A 21,645-nucleotide genomic window follows, 5' to 3' on the forward strand; every position below is an offset into this window, starting at 1 on the left:
AGGCCAGTAAATAGCGAGTTGTAGATGTAGTCCACGTAAAGATTCAACCAATAGAATCTGTCAATGTGTATGCCAAAAGTCCTCTCTATTAAATGAAGTATTTAATTGAAAAGGATTTCTTTACAAGTTAATAAATATTTCAATGTTCAACAATCAATATTGAACTAATTAATTTTTACTATAAGTATTAAACTTTGTCTTTGTGGAGGAAAAAAATACTCACATCATCAACAACGAACGCGGCTGTCACACAAAAATGCAAATGGCGGACTTTTTGACATTTCTTTTTTGACACTACATTTTTGTATCTTTCTTTTAGCACCATGAACGAGAACTTATCAGAAATTAATTGTGTGGTTAAAAAACCTTTAGAAATAAGGATAAATGACCAAAAGGATAGCTTCGGTAGCGGGGTTGTGGTTGTCGACGTCACACTTCAGAGTATCGCCTCGTTTAACGTGAGATTTGTTATTGCAGTTGTCGTTTCCGCCCCATATATATTTATCATATCATAACTATATTCGCCCCATTTATTTGCTCAAATTCAGAACTGACTTGGTTCATGGTTAGTTAATCCCTGTACACTACAGCCCCATTTGAGCTAAAAATTAGAGTTTTAGAAGATTTAAGTTACGATAACCATGGACTAAAATGGAGAACGCAACTAAAATCTTCTTAAAAATCGAATAACTTTCCGTATGGCGCCACCACCACTTTTTCACTGACTAATTATTTTTTTAATTTTTACAATAAATACAACGACAACCCAACAAAAGGCTATCTCATTCTCAATCATTGAGTTTTGTTGAAACTTGGGGGGAAAAGTTTCCGTATGGCGCCACCACTTTTTCATTCGATATGAAATAATATAGTATCTAATTTACCTCAATGAAATATCCCTTTTTGTAAAAATTAGTGAAAAAGTGGTGGTGCCATACGGAAAGTTATCCACTTGGGGTACTATTTCTTTATTAGGGTGCGTTCGATTAGCTTCCCTGGGTCTAGTTGCGAGAACGTAACCCTCCTGCCATGCCTGCTCCTTCCGTCGGAGGGTTACGTTATCGCAACTACCCTGGGTCATCCCCCGTCTGCCCTGGTCATGCTGGTGCGTTCGAATAGCTGTTCACGTCATTTCCAGGGGCTCACCCAGCCAGGTCAGCCCCCAGTGGCCTGCTTGTGTGGGTCACTTGGGGGCTGGCCCCAGGTAAACTTAACAATGTCACTACGAGAGAGGTGAGCAGTCGTTTGTTTAGCTCTTGTCTGGGGCTCATCCGAGTGAGCACCGCGGGTAAGACCCAGGGAAGCTAAACGAATGCACCCATAATATTATTAAATGAAAAACAAAAAGAGGTGGCGCCATATTTACAAACGGAAACTTTTCCCTTTCATAATATAGGCCTATAGTATGTCGTATTTTAAAAGGTTATTTTAGTTTTAATGACACATAACAAGTTGAATCGGAATTGAACTGAAATTGAATTGGGGTGGATTTCACAAAGAGTTACCCAAGACTAGTCTTACCTCGAGTCAGGACGAGTTACTCGTCCTAAATTCAACTCATCTGGTTCAACTGCAACCCCAGGCCCAATTCAAGGCTCTCGGCTGCTTACCGCGGAATTCTGTGCTTACAATCGCCATCTGCGTTCTCCGCTTGCAGAGCAAGTGCCGAATTTCTGCACTAGCTGTGTGTGTAAGAAAAAATGCCTAGGGAAGTGGAGTACGCATGCATACATGGTGCACGTTTATTGCCCAGTGGAGGCGATTTGTGCAGTAAAGTCGAGAAAAGACAGGGTCTTTTGTTGTAATTTTTTTTAGTAATTTCTCATGATGTATTATTTATAACACATTTTACTGTTATATTTTTTATTTATTTATTATGTGTGTAGCTTGGGAGCATCGAATTCAGAAACAACTACACGGCTTTTATTTCTGTCAAAGTAAAATGTAAACCGAAAAGTGATAAAGGTAAGAGAGTATAGAGTATATTTTAGTTTAAAATCAAGGGTCCAATCAGAATTATTTATATTTTGGGTAATTATTTTTGACCCACTCTCCCAAGATATTGACGTGCCATGGCCTAGTTGTTAAGAGCACTGACCTCTAGCTCTTGTGTTTCTAATCAGCAGAATGTGGGTTCGAGTCCATGTCGTGACACCTGTCTCCTTTGGCCTCATTGGTCCCATTTGTTCTGTAATGCAAGTCGGAGAACCCAGTGCACTTATTCTAAAGATCACACTTCGATCAGCAGTATGTTGCCCACAGCACCTTGTAAACCACTCAAGGAACAGGGTGGATTTCACAAAGAGTTTAGGACTAGTCTTATCTTGAGTTAGGACCAGTTACTCGTCCTAACTTAGGACTATCCATGCAATTTGTATATCTCCTAGGACTGATCCTAAGTTAGGACTAGTCTTTTAAAACTCTTTGTGAAAATCGACCCCTGGTCTCATTCTGACTTCAAAATGTAGCTCCACATACCTTGCAGGAAAAAATACCCAGCGCTTTGATACGGCACTAAGGGTGTGATAAAGCGTATATATAGACAATGTGACCTGTTACATCACATGTTTTACAAAAGAGCCACTGCATGAGCCTGGACTTATGGCAGGCACGATTTTCTACATGGCTCAATGGAGAAAAAAAACATTAAATCTTATATTTTATGGAGATTTGATGAAAGGGGGCACATCTCAAAACTTGACCAGCTTTTACTTTCATAACTCTTGGTTTTATGTGGAAATTATGACACAAAATGTCAACTTTTCCACGGGACCAGTGTAGTATCTTGCCTGCCAGAATACTCAAAGATTGTACAAGGTCACACTTGTAAACAAAGTTCACATGGTCTATATAACAACCTACAATGAGGGAACTAAAAACACACTTGTTCACTTTAACTTTCATCTGGTATAAGTTAAATAATGTTTATTCTTGATTTTCTATTGTATAATTGCTTTCATTTTGTGTAGGTGCCTTGATCGGTTTTCTGGAGAGGTGCGCGTTATAAATCCATATTATTATTAATACTGTTATTTCAGGCCTGTAATTACATAGGCCAATCAGGTTTTGAGGAAATTGCCTCCATTGCCTTTGAACAGTCATGATGTCCCAAACAATAAACTAATGTGTTAACTTTGATTTAGATGAAGTGAGATGGAGAGATTGTGTAAAGCGTCTTCAACTGATGCCGGACCCACACACTGAGACTGCTAGTCAGGATTACTTCACCATCTCAAGATCCAATGTAAGCAACGTTTAAAGGCAGTGGACACTATTGGTAATTATCAAAGACTACCCTTCACAGTTGGTGTATCTCAACATGCATAAAATAACAAACCTGTGAAAATTTGAGCTCAATTGGTCATCAAAGTTGCGAGATAATAATGAAAGAAGAAAACACCCTTGTCACATGAAGTTGTGTGCGTTTAGATGGTTGATTTCAAGACCTCAAGTTCTAAATCTGAGGTCTCAAAATCAAATTCGTGGAAAATTACTTCTTTCTGGAAAACTATGGCACTTCAGAGGGAGCCGTTTCTCACAATGTTTTATACCATCAACCTCTCCCCATTACTCGTCTCCGTCACCAAGAAAGGTTTTATGCTAATAATTATTTTGAGTAGTTACCAATAGTGTCCACTGCCTTTTAATGCGTCCCATCTTTGAATGCTTCCCTGGTAGCATGTCATGTCCGAGTAGTCTAAAGCATTGAACTCAAGTTCTGATGGCTGAAACATCAGTATTGGTTCGAATCCTGGTCGTGACACTTCTCACCCAGAAGCGAGGGTAGATATTCTCAATGATATTGACGAGCAACCTGTGCCCTAATTCTGTAATTATGTTCCGCAGACAATTTAACAACAAATAATGCAAATAAGTCCACTTTAAATGCAACAATAGTGATTAAGTTACACCTGAATGTAAAGACCGATTTTAGGACTCTTGCACCACTTTTTGAAGTCAGAGAAGACACCATTATTATGCCATAGAACTAACTTAAAAACTGCCTAAGTCTGCAGGTGTGGTTCTTTTAAACACTTAAAAGTTGCTCACCGACCATTAATAATACAAAGCTCTTCATCAATGGAAATAGACCGTATTGAATAACCCCTTTTTGCTATGAAAAGTCGCCATCTTGTAGGGCAAACCGTATGCGCGTCCAAACGCATACATCATCGAAGCACGCAGCACGCAACATTCCCGGTTAGATTTCTATGGCACATGCACGCACACACGCACGCACATGCACAGACGCCATCTTGTAGGTCAGATATTTGAGCCGCGTGACGTCATATTCAATACGGTCTATACCCGATAGAAATAGCCCCTTGGACTTCCTGGAAGGTACTGAGGTAGGAAAGCAAAATTCATGCAACGTAACATCATGACATTAAGTTGTGTATTCTTGAAAGTGTCTGCTGGACTTTACCTCCCCAGACATGTACTATTTGCGTCTTTTAAAGATGATAGAAAACCTTCATGATACAGGCCTGGAATTTACATCTTTGAGAGGGCAAGGCAAATTTTATTTTTTTAAAGGGCACTTCCATTGGGAAATCTTAAAGTTTATAAGAACGTTATGAAGGGGGTACGAAGGCCAAGACCAGGGCTACAGAGGCCTTGACCTCTTTGACCCCGGTGTTATTCCAGGCTTTGTGATAGAAGTCTTATATATTTATTGAGATCTTAAAATCTTGGTCTGTGTTTGGACAGATGCTGTTTGAACCTGATGAAGTGACTGCCGTTCGTCTAGTGTTGTTACAACCTTCTCCTGTGTGGGTTCATTTTGGTATCGAGGACGTCGCTGTGTTTTCACCGGAGGTTAAGGTGTGTTTTAAAATTGATCCTTTATTAAATTGATCCTTGGCCTCCGATAAAGGACCTCGCCTTCAGTTTGATCCTTTATCGCACCCTGGGCCACAACTCTGCCGGTTATAAACGGACCTTAAAGACAGTGGATACTATTGGTAATTGTCAAAGACCAGTCATCTCACTTGGTGTATCTCATCACGTGAAAATTTGAGCTCAATTGGTCGTCGAAGTTGCGAGATATGAATGAAATAAAAAATACCCCTGTCACACGAAGTTGTGTGCTTTTAGATGCTTGATTTCGGGACCTCATATTCTAAACTTGAGGTCTCGAAATCAAGTTCGTGGAAAATTACTTTCTTCTCGAAAACTACTCCACTTCAGAGGGAGCCATTTCTCACAATGTTTTGTACTATCAACCTCTCCCCATTACCCGTTACCAAGTGAGGTTTTATGCGAACAACTATTTTGAGTAATTACCAATAGTGTCCACTGCCTTTAAAGACCACTCTTTTGTTTCCTTCTTGATAGATCTGTAACAAATGCAATAACTCAAATGTATACTTGGGAGATGAATTTGTGTAGCATTTCTGTTTTCACTCGTCAGCTCTGCACAAGTTAGCCTGGCCTCTAGAAATATGATTTGTTTGAACTTTTGTTTTGTTTCCAGTCGGAGAGTTCTACATCTGTAACAGCATGGTTGCTTCAGAATCAACACCTGACCGAGACAGGCTCTAAACAAACCACCATGAAATCTGCACAAGTAAGATTTTAAACAAGATGTTTTGTCACTAGAGTCTTTTTAAGAGTTAGAGTTTTTATTGTAGGGAATTTATCTTATGTTGACCAGGGACATATTTCAGAGAGCTGCTTAAGCAGAAAATATTGCTTAGCATTTGTCCGCTAAGCAGAAATGAGCAGGAAACCAGTCACAAATTGTACATGTTACATGTGACATGGTTGGTAACCTCATTCTGTTAAGCATAATTTTGTTGTGCTGATAATGTATGCAGCATCGGAGTCCAGCTTTCTCCAGAAACTGATCAGAGCATACTGATCGAAACGTCAAGTTTAAACCAAGGGTTCTTTTCAGAACCACCCTAACTCATTTAGAGATAGTCATTACGTGGTGTTACCGCATACCTTTCCATATCGTATTTCCACCATGGTATTTCAAATCCTACTTGTGCTGATAACTTTTTGTGCTATAGAAGCTCTATGAAATTTGGCCCAGAACATACACTTCTTCTTATCTGCCCATCTGTACAAAAATAGTACTCAGTACCAAGTAAGTTTTATAGCTAACAATTATTTTGAGTAATTACCAACAGTGTCCAGTGCCTTTAAATGCACTGCAGTAGCATCATTTAATAGCTTTTGTGGTTTTACTATCAGCAGGTTGTGCCAGCAGTAGACAAGATCACCGCTGGGTTACAACACCTATGGGCACTGACTGAGACCATGCGTGCCAACCAAACTCAAACATCTCTAGGAAGATATGATGTAAGTATTACTACATTGATAACATTGATACATACACATTGATAAGATACATGTTTTCAACTTTGGCCGATCCGCTATCTAGAGTGTGTTATGGGCTCAATGGGAAGAATTACATTGATAACATGCAATAGTAACATTATAACAGGCATGTGAGAATTCCACTTTTCAGCTGATTTCCTCTTCTTCTTTTTTTTTATTTTTCTCTTTTTTTCTTCACTTTCTCTGACAAAAGTATAGGAGTATTATCTTTTCTTTTGTTTCTTGCCCGGTTTTCTCTTTTCCTCTTTTTTTTCATGGATAGAGATATGATGTTTTATAAATAAATATTTCATGTTATTTTTTTTAAAATTAATGTTATGACATCATCGATGTGTCATCATCTAGACAATGTATATTTGGCGCACCAAAATGAAATAACAAATCCTGGGGGTTAATCCGTCATGTGAGTCAGGAGAAAATAGTGGGAAAAAAACATGTAGAAATTATATAGGATTTGAGGCATTGCATGGTGAGGTATCAATATATATTTGGTTTGCGGTAACACCATGTGTGTGTCTACATGCCAGGTAGAGTTTGTTCTTAGAGAACTGTCTTGCTTTATTTTACTACCACGGAGTAGATGTTCGGGGGTTCGGGAGACTTCTTAGTTCTGAAAAGAACTGTCCTGCCTTTTTAACTAGTACCCAGGCGGATGGTATAGAAAATGGGCTGGGACTATTAACTTTAGCTTATAGGACCACGGAGTCAGTTCTTAAAGTGGTCTCAACATTCCACTAGCTTGCTCTATTCATCGTCAGGAGAAAATGTTAGGGTTTTCTCTTTGCACTTTTGTCTAAAGTAAGTTTCAACTCTGTACGACCTTCACCTCTTTTTCACAAGCTGCGAAAAAAAGTTCAGAGATTAGAAGAAGACATGGAAGAAAAAAAACAGTACAGAAATAATATGGTTTCGGCTGTTGGCTGATTACCTAAAAACAATTGTAGGCGTAACAATGCTAGTCACATTCATACTAAGGTGTGAAATTCGCTCAGGAGTTTTTCTGTATTAAGGGTCTTCTCAGAATCTCTACTTGTTAGTTAGAGTGCCGGCATGATATTACAAAGGTTGTTGGTTCAAATCCCTTTCAATCCCCATTTATTTTAATTTTTTCAAATCTCATTTTTAATTATTTAATGTCTTATATAGGGCCTTTTTGTTTATTTAATTATAAGTGGTGTGACTTGCCTTTTTTTTTCGGGGGGGGGGGGGGTTGGATTTTTTGGGGTCAAAGGTTCAGGGGGTCAAGGGTATTTACACCATCGCAAGTTGTGAAATGTAATTAGACTATCTGACGATTCTGGAGGATTATCTGATAATTCTGTAAGGTTCTGAAATTGTGGTCACAGACCCCTCAACCTGAGACACGCTCCAGTATTATTTGAATTATTGTCCCATGGCAATGTTTGCACAAACTTTAACTCCGGGTGTAAAAGACAAACTTTGTTATCAGTTTAAATATCAAAAGGTGTTTACTACTACCTAAAGGATGTTTTGATTGACTCCCAAAATGTTACAGAGTCATGCCACGTCAAGTGCAGCCTAAACAATCCATGCCGACGACGGTGCGTTCCATGGATACCAACACTTCCCTGGTATCCATGATTTGGGTTTTTATTCATTGTTCTATTCACATCCTGAAACTCTAAAACGTGTGCCGTTAACGTCCGGTCGATTCTGGTCGATTCTTTTCTTCAGTAACGGCATGCATTGTCGGTGCTACTTGAAGTTTCTTGTCAAATAGCAACACTGTTTGTTTGATGTACCAAAATGTCCCACCCTTAATCTTCGTCTTATCTGTAGAAATTTACCCACTCCCCCCCCCCCCCCCCGAAAAAAAAAAGGAAAAAAAAGAAAGAAAAAAAGTCACTTTAAAAAAAAATTAATTGAATAAAAAGGTCAAATGTACGATAGGGCAACTACAAACAAAGTCACACAACTCACAGAATGGTTACACTGACTGAGGGTGTGTCTTTACTAGGGCTAGTCAAGAGGGTTTTTCTAGGAACTTGGTAATCGTGTTTGCAGCTGGCGACTCTCTTTCATATAATCAAATTCTGGATTGGATGTTGGTCGAGTATGATGCGAAATAAAGGAAGCCAGACACTGCAAGGCAAACAACCAAATGAGCTGTCCAGAAAGCTGTATCTGACGCCTCTTTTTTTTCCAACCTTTTTTGCATTGTGATTGTTACAACCAGAATTAAGGACTGACTCCGAGGTATCACAGTTAATTATGATCCTTTAAGCTAAAGTAGTAGTCCCAGCCTATTTCTATACCATCCGCCCGGGTAATAGTTAATAAGTAGGACAGTTCTTTTCAGAACTAAGAAGTCTCCCGAACCCCCAAACAATCTACTCCGCGGTAGTAGAATAAAGCAAGACAGTTCTCTAAGAACAAACTCTACCTGGCAAGTAGATACACACATGGTGTTACCGCAAACCAGATATATATTGATACCTCACCATGCAATGCCTCAAATCCTATATAATTTCTACATGTTTTTTTCCCACTATTTTCTCCTCACTCACATGACGGATTAACCCCCAGGATTTGTTATTTCATTTTGGTGCGCCCTGTGGTTGTGGGCCATATTCTCTGAGATCATTAAGTAGACTTAAGATTTCAGCTCTGTGATCTCTGAGATCATTAAGTAGACTTAAGGATCTAGCTCTGTGAATTTTTTTAGTCTTTAAAATATAAGACAAAAGTCGTTAGTAAGAACAGCTGTCCAAACGCTAAGTTCCGTAAATGTCTCGAAGAGTCGACGATCCATTTATTCATGTAGTTAATTACTTTACATACATGATGTATATACATCGATGACCAAGTAGGCCAACTGTTGCTGGTCTGAGTTACTGTACGAATCAATAACAACTTAAAGCCAGTGGACACTATTGGTAATTGTCAAAGACAAGTCTTCTCACTTGCTGTATCACAACACATGCATAAAAATAACAAACCTGTAAAAATTTGAGTTCGATTGGTCGTCGGAGTTGCGAGATAACCATGAAAGAAAAAACACCCTTGTTACACGAAGTTGTGTGCCTTCAGATGCTTGATTTCGGGACCTCAAATTCTAAACTTGAGGTCTCGAAATCAAATTCGTAAAATATTACTTCTTTCTCGAAAACTACTCCACTTCAGAGAGAGCCGTTTCTCACAATGTTTTGTACTACCAACCTCTCCCCATTACTCGTTACCAAGTAAGAATTTATGCTAATAATTATTTTGAGTAATTACCAATAGTGTCCACTGCCTTTAACTACTGGTTGACTACATTTGTCTGTCAATAGGTCAGGGGACAAAAGCATATCAGTTAACACTATACCGAAATGTTGTCATTAATTTGCTGCTTACTGTTGTATCATTGTGAACTTAATGTATCGTACCTCACTCTCTGTATTTTAGATTCAATTCAGCCATTGGCTGCGTTGTTGAAGGTTTTTTAAGGAACACGTTGCCGTGGATCGGACGAGTTGGTCTATAAAAAAGCGTTTGTAACCGTTTGTTATAAAATGCATATGGTTGGAAAGATAATTTAAAAGTAGAATACAATGATCCACACAAGTTTGCCTCAAAATTGCGTGGTTTTCCTTTTACTGTGCGAACTAACACGGTCGGCCATTTATGGGAGTCAAAAATTTGACTCCCATAAATGGCCGACCGTGTTAGTCGACGAGGTAAAAGGAAAACCGTGCAATTTCGAGGCATGTTTGTGTGGATCATTGTATTCTACTTTTACATCATCTTTCTACCCATATGCATATTATAACAAACGCTTTTCAAAGACCAACTCGACCGATCCAAGGCAACGTGTTCCTTTAATATTTAACCAATAATTAATAAATACTATATTACTTCTAGAATTTTGACATAATTGTGCATTATTGTTTGTGCATTATTGTATTGAATGATGACAGCATTGACATAATTGTTACTGAGAGGTACTAGGTGCAGGAAAACCCCTCCCTGGGTGTAAAGGCCGGGTCACACAGGCCTCGATAACAAGAACCAAAATGAGAGCGATAACAATGCACGCCCTCGATTGGTTGAATTGCTAACATATTCTTTAAAGGCGTTGACCAGTATTGGTAATTGTCAAAGACCATTCTTCTCACTTGGCGTATATATAAAATAACAAACCTTTAAAAAATTTAACTCAATTGGTCGTCGAAGTTGCGAGAGATAATGGAAGAAAAAACATCCTTGTCACACAAGTTGTGTGCTTTCTCAGATGCTTGAATTCAAGACCTTTTAGCTGAGGTCTCAAATTCAATTCAAATATTTTAGTGAGAAATTACTTCGTTCTTAAAAACATTGTACTTCAGGGGGAGCTGTTTCTCACAATGTTTTATACTATCAACAGCTCTCCGTTGCTCGTTACCAAATTAGTTTTTATGCTAACAACTATTATGAGTCTGTCATTATCAATAGTGTCCAGTGCCCTTAAATTATTTACATCTGATTTTTTACCAACTTGGTGAATTCAATCAAAATAGTACTGAAAGAAGCAAGTGTTGACAATAAAAGTAAAATAGGCAGGATGTTTTTATGATATAATAGGGCCATGTCCTGAAGCGTCACAAAACACTACATTTTGAGACAGGTATTGTTAGTATTGCTCAGGCCTTTATGCTTCATTTTTGAAAGGGCAAGGCGTATTTTGCTCGGTAAAGAGCACCCTATGAGGAAATTGTAAATTTCTATTGGAGCATTGCAAGGACACCAAGGCAATGGCCATGGGGTTGCCGTTTGCCTTTGTGAAGTATCAGGGCCTGATTGCTTTCCCCTCACTTGACATCCTTTTGAAGGTTTCTTTTTAGAATATTCACATTTTTGTTATGTTTCTTATTTTTTCAAAAGGTTGACGGAAGCTACGAGATAAACTTACTGTCCTACACATGACAAAGCAATTGGTGAGCATTCTTTTATTTTGGATCCGGGTGTTTATGACAAGTGTGAAAAAACATCAAATTAGTTGGTGTTTATTATTTTGTCTTGTTGCAATGACTTTGTTTCTTTATGCCCCACGGTTGACGAAGCTTGCAACTGTGCAATACTGTTTCTGACATGTCCTTCTGTGTGTGGGTGTGGTTCAGTGGTACACATTGAACCAACTAGGGACCTATCTGACAAAAGTAGTATGACAGGGTCCCAAGACTGAAGGACTAGCTTAAAATGTAGTCACATGTTTCACAAACTAGTTAAAATTAGTGACCAGGTTATCTAACTACGTAGTCACCAGTTTACCTAACCACTTTGTCATGTAGTCAACAGTTTAACTAACTACTATGTTGTCACTAGTGTAACTTACTACAAATTCACCAGTAAAACATGTAGTCATCTCATTAGTTTTAGTAATTTTCATCGAAAATTTTTTAATTTTACCTTTCCGAGTCCATCATTTACCACCATATCTTCAACAAGGTTCACACAATGTATACAACATCTGTTATTAATACTGTAGTTTAATTTTAATTCCTTAATCTTGTTGCATTTATTTAGTTTGATAGGAGCTGGTAATGACTGCACTCTAACTAAGGTCTATGCATAAAAATAAAGCTCTGATGCAAACAAGTTATATTTTTTATATACATATTATAACATATACAGCATGTTGGGTTACTTTCGTAGATAAAATGAAAGCTGTGCACTCCAATGCAGTTTCTGAAGTTATAAAAGCTAAATTTAATTACTTTAAAAACAAGCTGAGAATGTCAATAATTATACTTACTAATATACATAACAAACTGTTTCTATTAAATCGTTGCGGTACCCTCCCCTCAAATATAGAATTAGAACTGCCTCTGTACCTACAGGGGAATCTCCGTGATCTACAATGTAGCTGCTATGTCGAAAGACACTGCTCTAAGAATTGCAAAAGTCATGGGTTTCAGCTTGGGCGATATCGACTTATTTTATTCACGATATATCGCCGACAATATATCGCGATATTCGATATAATCGCGATTAATTTAATTTGACATCATCAGTCATCAATCTCACAGTGAAAGTTGTAGAAGAGACAGTCATAGCATAAGAGAGGTGTTCTAATGACCTATTCTTCTGGTTTTACTCCAAACCTATGGGGTGCAAGATGTTTCAGCTAGGAATCCCACTCCAGTAATATATGCCTGTGATTTTTTGTTTCTCCAAAGAGCTAGGGAAAGAAGTATATATTGCTAACACACATCAGTGTAAGGGTAACAACAAAAATTAATTAAAGGAACACGTTGCCTTGGATCGGTCGAGTTGGTCTTTAAAAAGCGTTTGTAACCGTTTGTTATAAAATGCATGGTTAGAAAGACGATTTAAAAGTAGAATACAATGATCCACACAAATTTGCCTCGAAATTGCGCGGTTTTCCTTTGACTTAAATGGCCGACTGTGTAAGTCGACGAGGTAAAAGGAAAACCTCGCCATTTCGAGTGATACTTGTGTGGGTCATTATATTCTACTTTTAAAATATCATTCTAAACACAAGGACCAACTCGACCGATCCAAGCCAAAGATTCCTTTAACTCTGTCTGGTTTTGACCAGTTTTCGCTTGGCTCTTGGATAAGAAGTTGTTCTAGTTACTGAATTTTATGTCAGAAACTCATTTCTATTCAAAGTCACAAAATTTCAGTGAGAAAATGTGAGATTTGAATCTTTGCATAGTGGATCTGGAGGAATGTCAAATTAATTAATTGGCAGACCAACTGGAGTTAATATCTTGCTCTTTTCTCTGTGAATTCTCTGTTTCTGAGAAGAACCCCAGTTGACAGGAAATATTGGAGGGTTTTTATGTTACAAAACATTTGTACTTTGTTTGCTCAAATGTGCCACGGTGAAATTATTTGAAATTCGGTGGCCAAATCTATAGCAGCTGCGTATATGGTACTCTGGCTGGTTGTCATCTTTATGTGAAACAATGTTGCACTTTGATACACTCGATACTAGACAGCTTAAAGTGCTCATTAATTTTCCTTTTATAGAACACACCAATCGACATTGTATGTAGATCTTACTGCCACATGTTTTGCATTATATTGAATGACCAAACAGAGTTTTTCCTGGGTTCTTAAAATGTTGTATTGCCATTTTTGCTCTCCTTTCTGTGTTTTTTTACATTCTAGATGCTTCTTATTTCTTTTTTCTTTCAATTAATTCTTTAAAAGTATTTTTTTCCATTACAAACATAATTTAGTTTTTTATGTTAAATTGACAAATAAATAATAGTAAATAATAATAATTACAATTCTTGCCAGAATTATACTGTTCAAAGACCTCATGTCTAAAACCAATGTAGCAAATAACAAATGATTTCCAAGACGTAACATAAAGTAGATATACATATTTATTTACTAAGAAAAATAGCAGATGTTATCAGCTGATGTCCACAGTGCTCTACACTTTAAGCTTGTTAATTGACGTTTGAAACTTTGCATGGCGTGGGTTATAAGAAGTAACTTTAGCTAACCAACTTGCTTACAAATACAACTATGTGTATGTCTTATTTGGGAGGATTTGGCTCTAAAACCACACCCGCTCTTTTCATAGTTAACACTCCCTCAAAACAATTTTTTTTACTTGGTTGTACCCGCATTTTTACTAGTTAAAGGCATGTGACACCTAAGGTAATTGTTAAAGACCAGTATTCTTACTTGTTGTCTCCAAAAATATGCATAAAATAACAAACCTGTGAACATTTTGGCTCAATCGGTCACCGAAGTTGCAAAAGAATAATGAAAGAACAACACCCTTGTTGCACAAATTTGTGTGCTTTCAGATGCCTAATAAAAGGCTTCAGGCCTGAAGCCATATAATATTTGAGTTAGAAGTTGCCTCTTTCTCAAAGATTATGTTACTTCAGAGGGAGCGGTTTCTCACAATGTTTTTGTACTATCAACAGCTCTCCATTGCTCCTTACCAAGTAAGTTTTTATGCTAACATTTGTTTAGCAATAGTGTCCACTGCCTTCAAACTTTGAGGCTCACGTCGATGGGGAGTGAATCTTTCTGTAGACCTTGTTCTTGCAGTAACTCCTGTTATGTCTCTTTGTGCTTGCAGTGACTATGTATGCATCATCCCTGCTCTGGAAGCTTATTAAGTCAATGATGTTCCTGGCCCCTGGCAGACTACCAGCATCGGCAAAGTTCCCTGTAAGCGGGTCGTACTGCAGCAGTTTCACTTTGCTCTGAAACCCAACGGCGGCGTAGAGCTCATGGTTCTCGGTAACGAACTTGCACATTGAGAACGCCACTTCTTCTTGAATGTCTCCTATCTTCTCGAGATGTCCTTGGTTCGGCTTCAGCCGGAATATCGTCACATTCTTAGACGCGTCAGATACACTGCAGAGGAAGACGTCATTCTTGAAGACAGTTGTGCTGAGGCCAGTCTCCTCGTTAATGTAAGTGGAGAGATGTCTGTGGAAAGTTAATGATCCTGTGTTCTGTGTCCATTTGAATATTTTAATTGGCTCCCTCTCGTTGAATCTATTGAGAGGTGCGAACAGAATGTACTGTGATTTTAGGTAGCGCACTGACTGAATGACCATGCCGCTTGATGGTAAGCTGTTGTTCTGATCAATCTCCTTAAACACTATGCCGGGCTCGTTCGTATCCAAGTAATATATTCTAGTATTGCAGCCACACTTTGCAAAGACGGTAATTACGGTGCTTCTATCGCGGTATCGTTCCGAGAAAGACAGTATAGAGCCCGTCGACGGCAGATTTTTAAAATGGTCCTCCTCAAAGATATTTCTGGAGTGATCCCAATGGTATGCTCTGCTTGGGTTCTTGTTGTCGTGGACGTTGCAATACATACATCCTCTGCTAATGTTGTAAACTGCAACTAACAATATGGTGTTCCCGTTGTGGAAGATTACCTCTGCGTTGTACGCACTTGGGATGTCAAGCCTCTGCTTCTCACGTAGATCGTCCTCGTCTTCATTCCATTTAGTCATGATTACTGGAGAGGGTTAAAAGAAAGGTTGGGTAGGTGACTTTGTAATACTACTGTGCACAGCCACAATCGTGGCTACACTTTTTGTAAGACAGACACCAAAATAAACAACAGATAAATATTGAGTAACTCTCTTTGCAGACCTTGTACATGTACATGTAATTGACAAACTCAAGCACTTTTTGTTCATCATTAAAGGCAGTGGACACTATTGGTAATTACTCAAAATAATGATTAGCATAAAACCTTACTTGGTGACGAGTAATGGGGAGAAGTTTATGGTATAAAACATTGTGAGAAACGGCTGCCTCTGAAGTGACATAGTTTTTAAGAAAGAAGTAATTTTCCACGACTTTGATTTTGAGACCTCAGATTTAGAATTTTTTTTCTCGAAATCAAGCATCTAAACGCACACAACTATGTGACAAGGGTGTTTTTTCTTTCATTATTATCTCGCAACTTCGACGACCAATTGAGCTCAAATTTTCACAGATTACTATTGTATGCTCATGTTGAGATACACCAAGTGAGAAGACTGGTCCTTGACAATTACTAATAGTGTCCAGTGTCTTAAACTCAGTGTTTGTTAATATTGATTTATCAATAACATTGAGATATCTGCTTCATCAGTAGTGTAAAAAAAATCCCATTGTGCTATACTATAAATATGCAGTGTTCCGGTCCAAACAGGAAGCTTTTACAGAACGGAACAGCTCTGTGATTAAGGGAATCAATGTGTGGTGATTGATGAAGAGGTTTTCTACTAGTGGTTTAATTTTACCGAGACGAAGTTGAGGTAAATTATCAAGAACCAGGCCTCTGCGGGTTTAAACCACTAGTTGAAAACCGATTCAGCACACTTTGATTCCCATTCATAAATACCTTTTGGGTCAAAAAACATCAACACTTCTTGGTCAAAAGGTAAAATAAATGCAAAAATTAAAATTCTTCAATGATTTCTTTCAACACAACACCCCTCCAGCTATGAAATGGAAGGTCCTGGGGTAAACAACTCCTTATTAAGGGGACTATTTGTGCGTCGCGCGTATCGCGTGATATGGCAAAACTGTTTCGGCCGTTGCTCTCGACCAATAGGAATGAAGAAACTGTCTTATAAGCACTGGTGCAAGCTTGCGTGTCACGCCCATGTTATAACACTTTTTACTGGTGTTATATAATCCGTTCAAACAACCCCTCGTGATGCCCTCTTGACCAATCAGAATATTTATGAATGTTAGTTTCAATCACATTAGTTTAAGTTTGGTTTGTAGCTAAATGTTCAAAGGTGTAAAAGTAAATGTGGCTGAATAAAGAAGACATTATGAAAAAATATATAAAGTGTGACTACATAGTGACTGAATCTCCAAGAGGGCATCCAACTTGAAGGGTCTGTATTCACTTGCTTATTAGAACCCTTTAAGTGTGTTCCTGGTTGTGGCTGCTTAATGCGCCGTAGCACCTTGTAAACCCTTATAAGGTGCGTACTAATTGGGTCTCAGAATTCATCACTGCAATAACCTATCTTTCTGAAAGTTTGTATATACTCAGCGCCTTGAGTACCTTGTTTGGTAGATACGTGCGCTATATAAGACTTCGATATATATATTTATAAGTGTTTCAATCCTACATCAATGTACTGTAGATACAGACAATAAACAAACCCATGAAAATTTCACTTCAAAAGGCGGACGCGGATGCGTTTTTTTTTAGATATCGCCGAAAATCCGGAGTTAAATATGTGCACGCAGGAACAAATAATCTTAGAAGTGTTACCGGTACTGTTCTTATACGTGTATTCAAATTTTTTGGGGATATAAAGTGATATTTTTCCAAAGTGAAATGTTTCTTGAAATGCATGGTACTACCCAAAGCTGCTGTACCTCTTGCAATGAAGTAAGTTTTTATTCCCACTACATGTAAGTTTCAGAGTCATTACCAAACGAATACAGACCCTGTAAAGGTTATTTTCCATTGTTCCTAGCGACAAGAACAATAGAAAGGACCATAGAGTGGGTTTGTACACCGCACAGAGGCAACGAATGCCATTGCCTCCATACCCCCTTGTCATTGCCTTGGTGCCCTTGATATGCTCCAGTGTAGAAATTCCCCGTTGCCCTTTTACCAAGGGGAAAATTGCCTTGGTGCCCTTGCCCTCTCAAGGCATACAGGTATGTCCTTGTGTCATGTGAATTGAATTGAATTGAATTGAATTGAACGGTTTATTCGTCAAATATAAACAAATACACACGAAATTTTAAATCCAATTGTACAGCAACCTATAAAATATTAAAATGTAAAATTGCACAGGTTTTACCACAAAACACTAAAAACAAAAACATTAATATAAAACTCATTTAAAAAACCCCATTAAAACATGTAAGAGTAGTGGACCCCTCCCCCAAACTAAAAGAGGCCATATTGCACAGGAAATGTCAGGAAAAAAAATAAACAACTAAAAGACATTGGTTTACCTGATTTGTTGTCGGTGAAGAGCTGGTACTGTTCATTGTTGATACTAAACGATGTTAAATGTTGGTACTCCATGCTTTTAATTTTCTTCATTCCATCCTGTATTTTATATCGAAGTGTCTCAGCTGTAGGAAGCAAACAAGAAAAAGAACTTTATAGGCAGATATAATTTATCCAGATCATGCATGAGTTTACTGGCCAAGGGCTAACATCACTGGCCTCGGGCTGGTGGCCCAGCGTACAATTTGAGCCGCTGAATGTTATGGTGTTATTGACGTATAGGCACCATTGTTTTCAAACAAGCCACAGAGACTGGAACTATTTTTAGTTCAGTGGAAAAATTATCATATAATCTTGAGCTGCTTTTGCGTTGTTAATTATGGATAATTTTTTACCGCTTTGCTCATTGAATAGTAAAACCAACCAGACTATTCAGTCCGGAATATAGTTTCCAAATTCTTCAAAAGAATTCTGAGTGGGGGATGTATTTCATTGAAACACTGTGGTTGCCCAGGTTGTATACTCCTCAGTCATGGAGCTGAGAAGGTTTAAAGTAAATTGTTATTGGCCCAATGATCAGGGCACTAATGTAACACACATTGGATGAGACGGTTATTGTGGAATCGCTTTATAAGAATTTGTTATTATTATTACTATTATTATTATTGTTGGTAGTGTCGTTGTTTTTAGCTGGGCGTTCTCTGCTTATATACTAGACTAATAGCTTAGAATATTCAGAGGTCAGTCCTGGAATTATTACACGGAAGCCATGGCCTTTTGTTGTCCTGCTCTTGGCCTAAGTGCCTCTTCAAAAGTTTCCCACAGACTTTTAGTTAGATTTTTTCAATGGAAGTTCCCTTTGCAAAATGAAGATGACCATGTCTCTCTCAAAGATTTGTGTTTGCTAATTGAAAACATTTCAAAAGTCGCAGTAAAATGCCAAATTGTATTTGAATTACAAACATAACAATAAATATGTTGAAAATATACATATATATATAAAAGGTGCAAAGGCTACAATTGAAAATGAAATTCCAGGCCTGCAAGGTTCCTTGTTAAAGCCATTGGACCCTTTCGGTAAACAGTAAACTTCGTGTATCACATCTTCTATTTCAAATAACAAACTAGTGAAAATTTAGGCTCAATCGATCATCGAAGTCGGGAGAAAATAACGGGAAAACCCACCCTTGTATCTGCGCGTTTCGCCGTGTCATGACATGGGTTTAAAATAAATCCGTAATTCTCGCTATCGAGAATTGATATTGTTTTACTGTTTTCTCACAAAGTAAAGCATTTCATGGAATAATATTTCAAGAGAAGTCTTTCACCACTACCTTCTGTAAACCCTGTAAGTTATTTGTAAATCTGTGAACTTTCATTTATTTTTTTCTTTACCAAAAGGGTCCAATGGCTTTAACTGACTTACATTGTCCATAGCAGGAATGCTCGATGTCATTGCCCTTTCGTTTCCAGAAGCCCTGATCACATTGGAGTGACGTCTGTTAGATTGAGAAATAAATAAAGACGAAATGTAACGGCCACCGAATAAGAAAATCACTGAAATATAATGTGGGCTGCAGCTCACTATATTGGGTCATCTTTACCACAAATTTCTCAGGTTGCCGTGGCTTGCAAAGGATGTAATTATCTGCATGTAGGTAGAACCTCCATGTGCTCTGTAAGTAAAAGTTATATGGTAGCCAGCGGGGTCAAATTTCTGCAAGCAAAGCCCAATTTCATAAAGCATGTGAGCACAACAATTTGCTAAGCAGAACAAATATTGTTTAGCAGAAACTTGTTACCAGCCAAAATTCCATAAAACTGTGATCTTTTTAAAATTTGTACCACACTACTTCGAAGTGAATTGTTTCTCAAAAGGCTTTATAATATCAAATGCTGCTGTACGCTTCTAACCAAGCGGTTTAATTGCCATTCATTTTAAGACTGATTATTTAAATGCAAACCTTCCCTTTAAAGGCACTGGCCACCTTTGGCAAACATCAAAGACCAGTATTTTCACTTCTTGGTGTATCCATACAATTGAATACAAGAACAAATTTGTGAAACTTTGGGTTCAATTGGTCATCAAAGTTGCAAGAGAGTAAAAAGAAAAAAACACCAATTGATGCACAAATTTGTGTGATTTCAGATGCCTAAAAAGGACTTTAGGCCTGAAGTATTTGAGTGAGAAATGACCTCTTTTGAAAAAAACTATGTTACTTCACAGCTCTCCATTGCTCGTTACCAATACATTTTTATGCTAACAATTACTTTGAGTAATGTCCACTGCCTTTAAAGTAGGCCGGAGTTAGAATTATTTTGAATATTTTTTATTTATGCAAGTTCGCCCCAAACAAGGCTAAAAGTCACTTTAGGTTAGGGGCTGTAAAAAGAAAATTATTAAGCATGAAATTAATTTGGGAGAAGTTGAGACAAAATTATTTTAAAACATGAAAATAACTCAGGAGAGTTGAGACAAAAAAATGTACGTACCATACAGCTTGTTCTCTTAAGAGCATTTCGGCCACACATGACGGTGGACAGAGATAACGAGAGAAGTAGACTTAGAATCTTCATGCCCTCACTGGATACTCTTGTTAAACTGGTTGTCTTCAGCTATCCAGTGCCTGCCCCCTGCTGATGACAAAGTCACAACGTGCAATTAGTAAAGGAGGTTTCAAGAAAAGAAAATAAGTTTGCCTCTGAATCTGTCTTTCTCTTAGATAGCTCGATGTTGCTTTAAAAAAAGTAGCGCACTGTTTGACAGCTTTGTTAAAAGACGGGGACAAAACGTGATTGCGAAAATTAATAATGAAGCAACAAGAGTGTTATTTTCCCTAAATACACTTTTTTTTAATATGTAGTCATGCTTCACTGGAGACTGGTCAGGATAACTTCAATACAGGGCCCTGTGGTAAAGTGCATTAAAAATGGTATAATGCATTAAAAATAACTCACAGGGGAATACCCAAATCTGAGGGTCTTGCGTAATATTTGGAGTAGCTGCATGAACAAGTAGGGATTTATAAATGGTTTAATAAAGCATGATTCACAGTGCCAAAACCACAGAGAAAGTTCTTGTTGTTTTCATGACAAATTCTTTGTTATACCACCAACAATGGTTTTTAAATTGTACTTGTTTGTTATCAACTATAAACGATGTAAACAGACTATTCCATAATCATATCCCAGGATAAAACGTGCACACAGAGGCAAGCATGATTCCTTTGTTGCGTCATCAACAATGGTGGTCATTGACGTCATGTGCAATCCACTCATATTTCAGTACTACCACAAACTGGAGGAAGAGGAAGTAAATAAATCCATTCTCTGAAATTCCAATGATGTAATGTATAAATGCTTGTGTTTCCATAACAACAAAGTTGTTAATATTGTAAAAATTGTATAGGTATTGTCCATGAAAATAGTGAAACTTATTTGCTTACGAAAGAGTCATCAAATCTGGAGGCTGATTTCTTTAAAGGGTGGCTGCAATGCCTTTTTTTTTATTCATTTAAACGATTAAACAGGACTTTTTAAACCTAACATATTTTTGATTATTTTTATTAAATGCGCAAGTATTTTTAAAACGGTTTTAAAGAGATTAGGGGAACCCGCCCCGCCCCTTAAAGGGAGCCTTTATTTGCATAAACGTGACATCATGTCGGTAACCCGAGCTGTACGTCCGTGTGCATAGTACATGTACACACGTGTGCAGTGTGTGGCCTGGTACCTAGGCGCGTGTAGTTAGGGACCAGACTTTTTTTGCCAATGATTTTGTTTGTATTCCCGACATGACGTTGATTGGGGGGGGGGGAGCGGTAACAATCCACATCTTATTCGCTAAGTACACAAGTTAGATATATCGGGAATAAACAAAA

General features: G+C 37.9%; 2 protein-coding genes across 6 annotated transcripts in view; one reads left to right on the forward strand and one right to left on the reverse strand.

The window, feature by feature from the left end:
• Positions 1 to 257: 257 nt before the first annotated feature.
• LOC139951834 (nicolin-1-like) lies at positions 258 to 14,540 on the forward strand. Of its 2 annotated transcripts, none has more exons than XM_071950904.1 (8): positions 258 to 458; positions 1,887 to 1,965; positions 3,144 to 3,244; positions 4,711 to 4,824; positions 5,477 to 5,569; positions 6,202 to 6,309; positions 11,212 to 11,264; positions 14,402 to 14,540. In XM_071950904.1, exons 1-7 carry the CDS (start codon positions 324 to 326, stop codon positions 11,251 to 11,253), a joined length of 672 nt encoding a protein of 223 aa, XP_071807005.1. In that variant the 5' UTR covers positions 258 to 323; the 3' UTR covers positions 11,254 to 11,264; positions 14,402 to 14,540. The 2 variants fall into 2 exon arrangements, with proteins under 2 accessions (XP_071807005.1, XP_071807011.1); XM_071950910.1 differs by having other exon boundaries at positions 6,205 to 6,309.
• LOC139951811 (uncharacterized) overlaps positions 11,273 to 21,645 on the reverse strand; it is a 32,898-nt gene continuing 22,525 nt past the window's right edge. For 2 of the 4 annotated variants that reach the window (XM_071950881.1, XM_071950895.1), the window contains exons 2-5: positions 20,258 to 20,398; positions 19,191 to 19,263; positions 17,767 to 17,889; positions 11,273 to 15,301 (exon numbers count right to left, since the gene is read on the reverse strand). In XM_071950881.1, the coding sequence (XP_071806982.1) occupies positions 14,325 to 15,301; positions 17,767 to 17,889; positions 19,191 to 19,263; positions 20,258 to 20,341 (1,257 nt within the window). In that variant the 5' untranslated portion in view covers positions 20,342 to 20,398 and the 3' untranslated portion in view covers positions 11,273 to 14,324. Of the gene's footprint in view, positions 15,302 to 17,766; positions 17,890 to 19,190; positions 19,264 to 20,257; positions 20,402 to 21,645 lie in introns of all 4 variants that reach the window. The other 2 variants (XM_071950888.1, XM_071950892.1) reach the window with 1 other exon arrangement.

The sequence above is a fragment of the Asterias amurensis genome, chromosome 2 (genome assembly GCF_032118995.1).
Source record: "Asterias amurensis chromosome 2, ASM3211899v1".
Lineage (NCBI taxonomy): Eukaryota > Metazoa > Echinodermata > Asteroidea > Forcipulatida > Asteriidae > Asterias > Asterias amurensis.

What these genes read in the sequence shown, in the direction of transcription:
- LOC139951834 (XM_071950904.1), top strand. Translation starts at nt 324, where the DNA reads ATGAACGAGAACTTATCAGAAATTAATTGTGTGGTTAAAAAACCTTTA. An exon ending in TCACCATCTCAAGATCCAAT is followed by an intron (nt 3,245 to 4,710) that starts GTAAGCAACGTT and finishes GTGTTTGGACAG; the next exon opens with ATGCTGTTTGAACCTGATGA. An exon ending in CCACCATGAAATCTGCACAA is followed by an intron (nt 5,570 to 6,201) that starts GTAAGATTTTAA and finishes TTTTACTATCAG; the next exon opens with CAGGTTGTGCCAGCAGTAGA.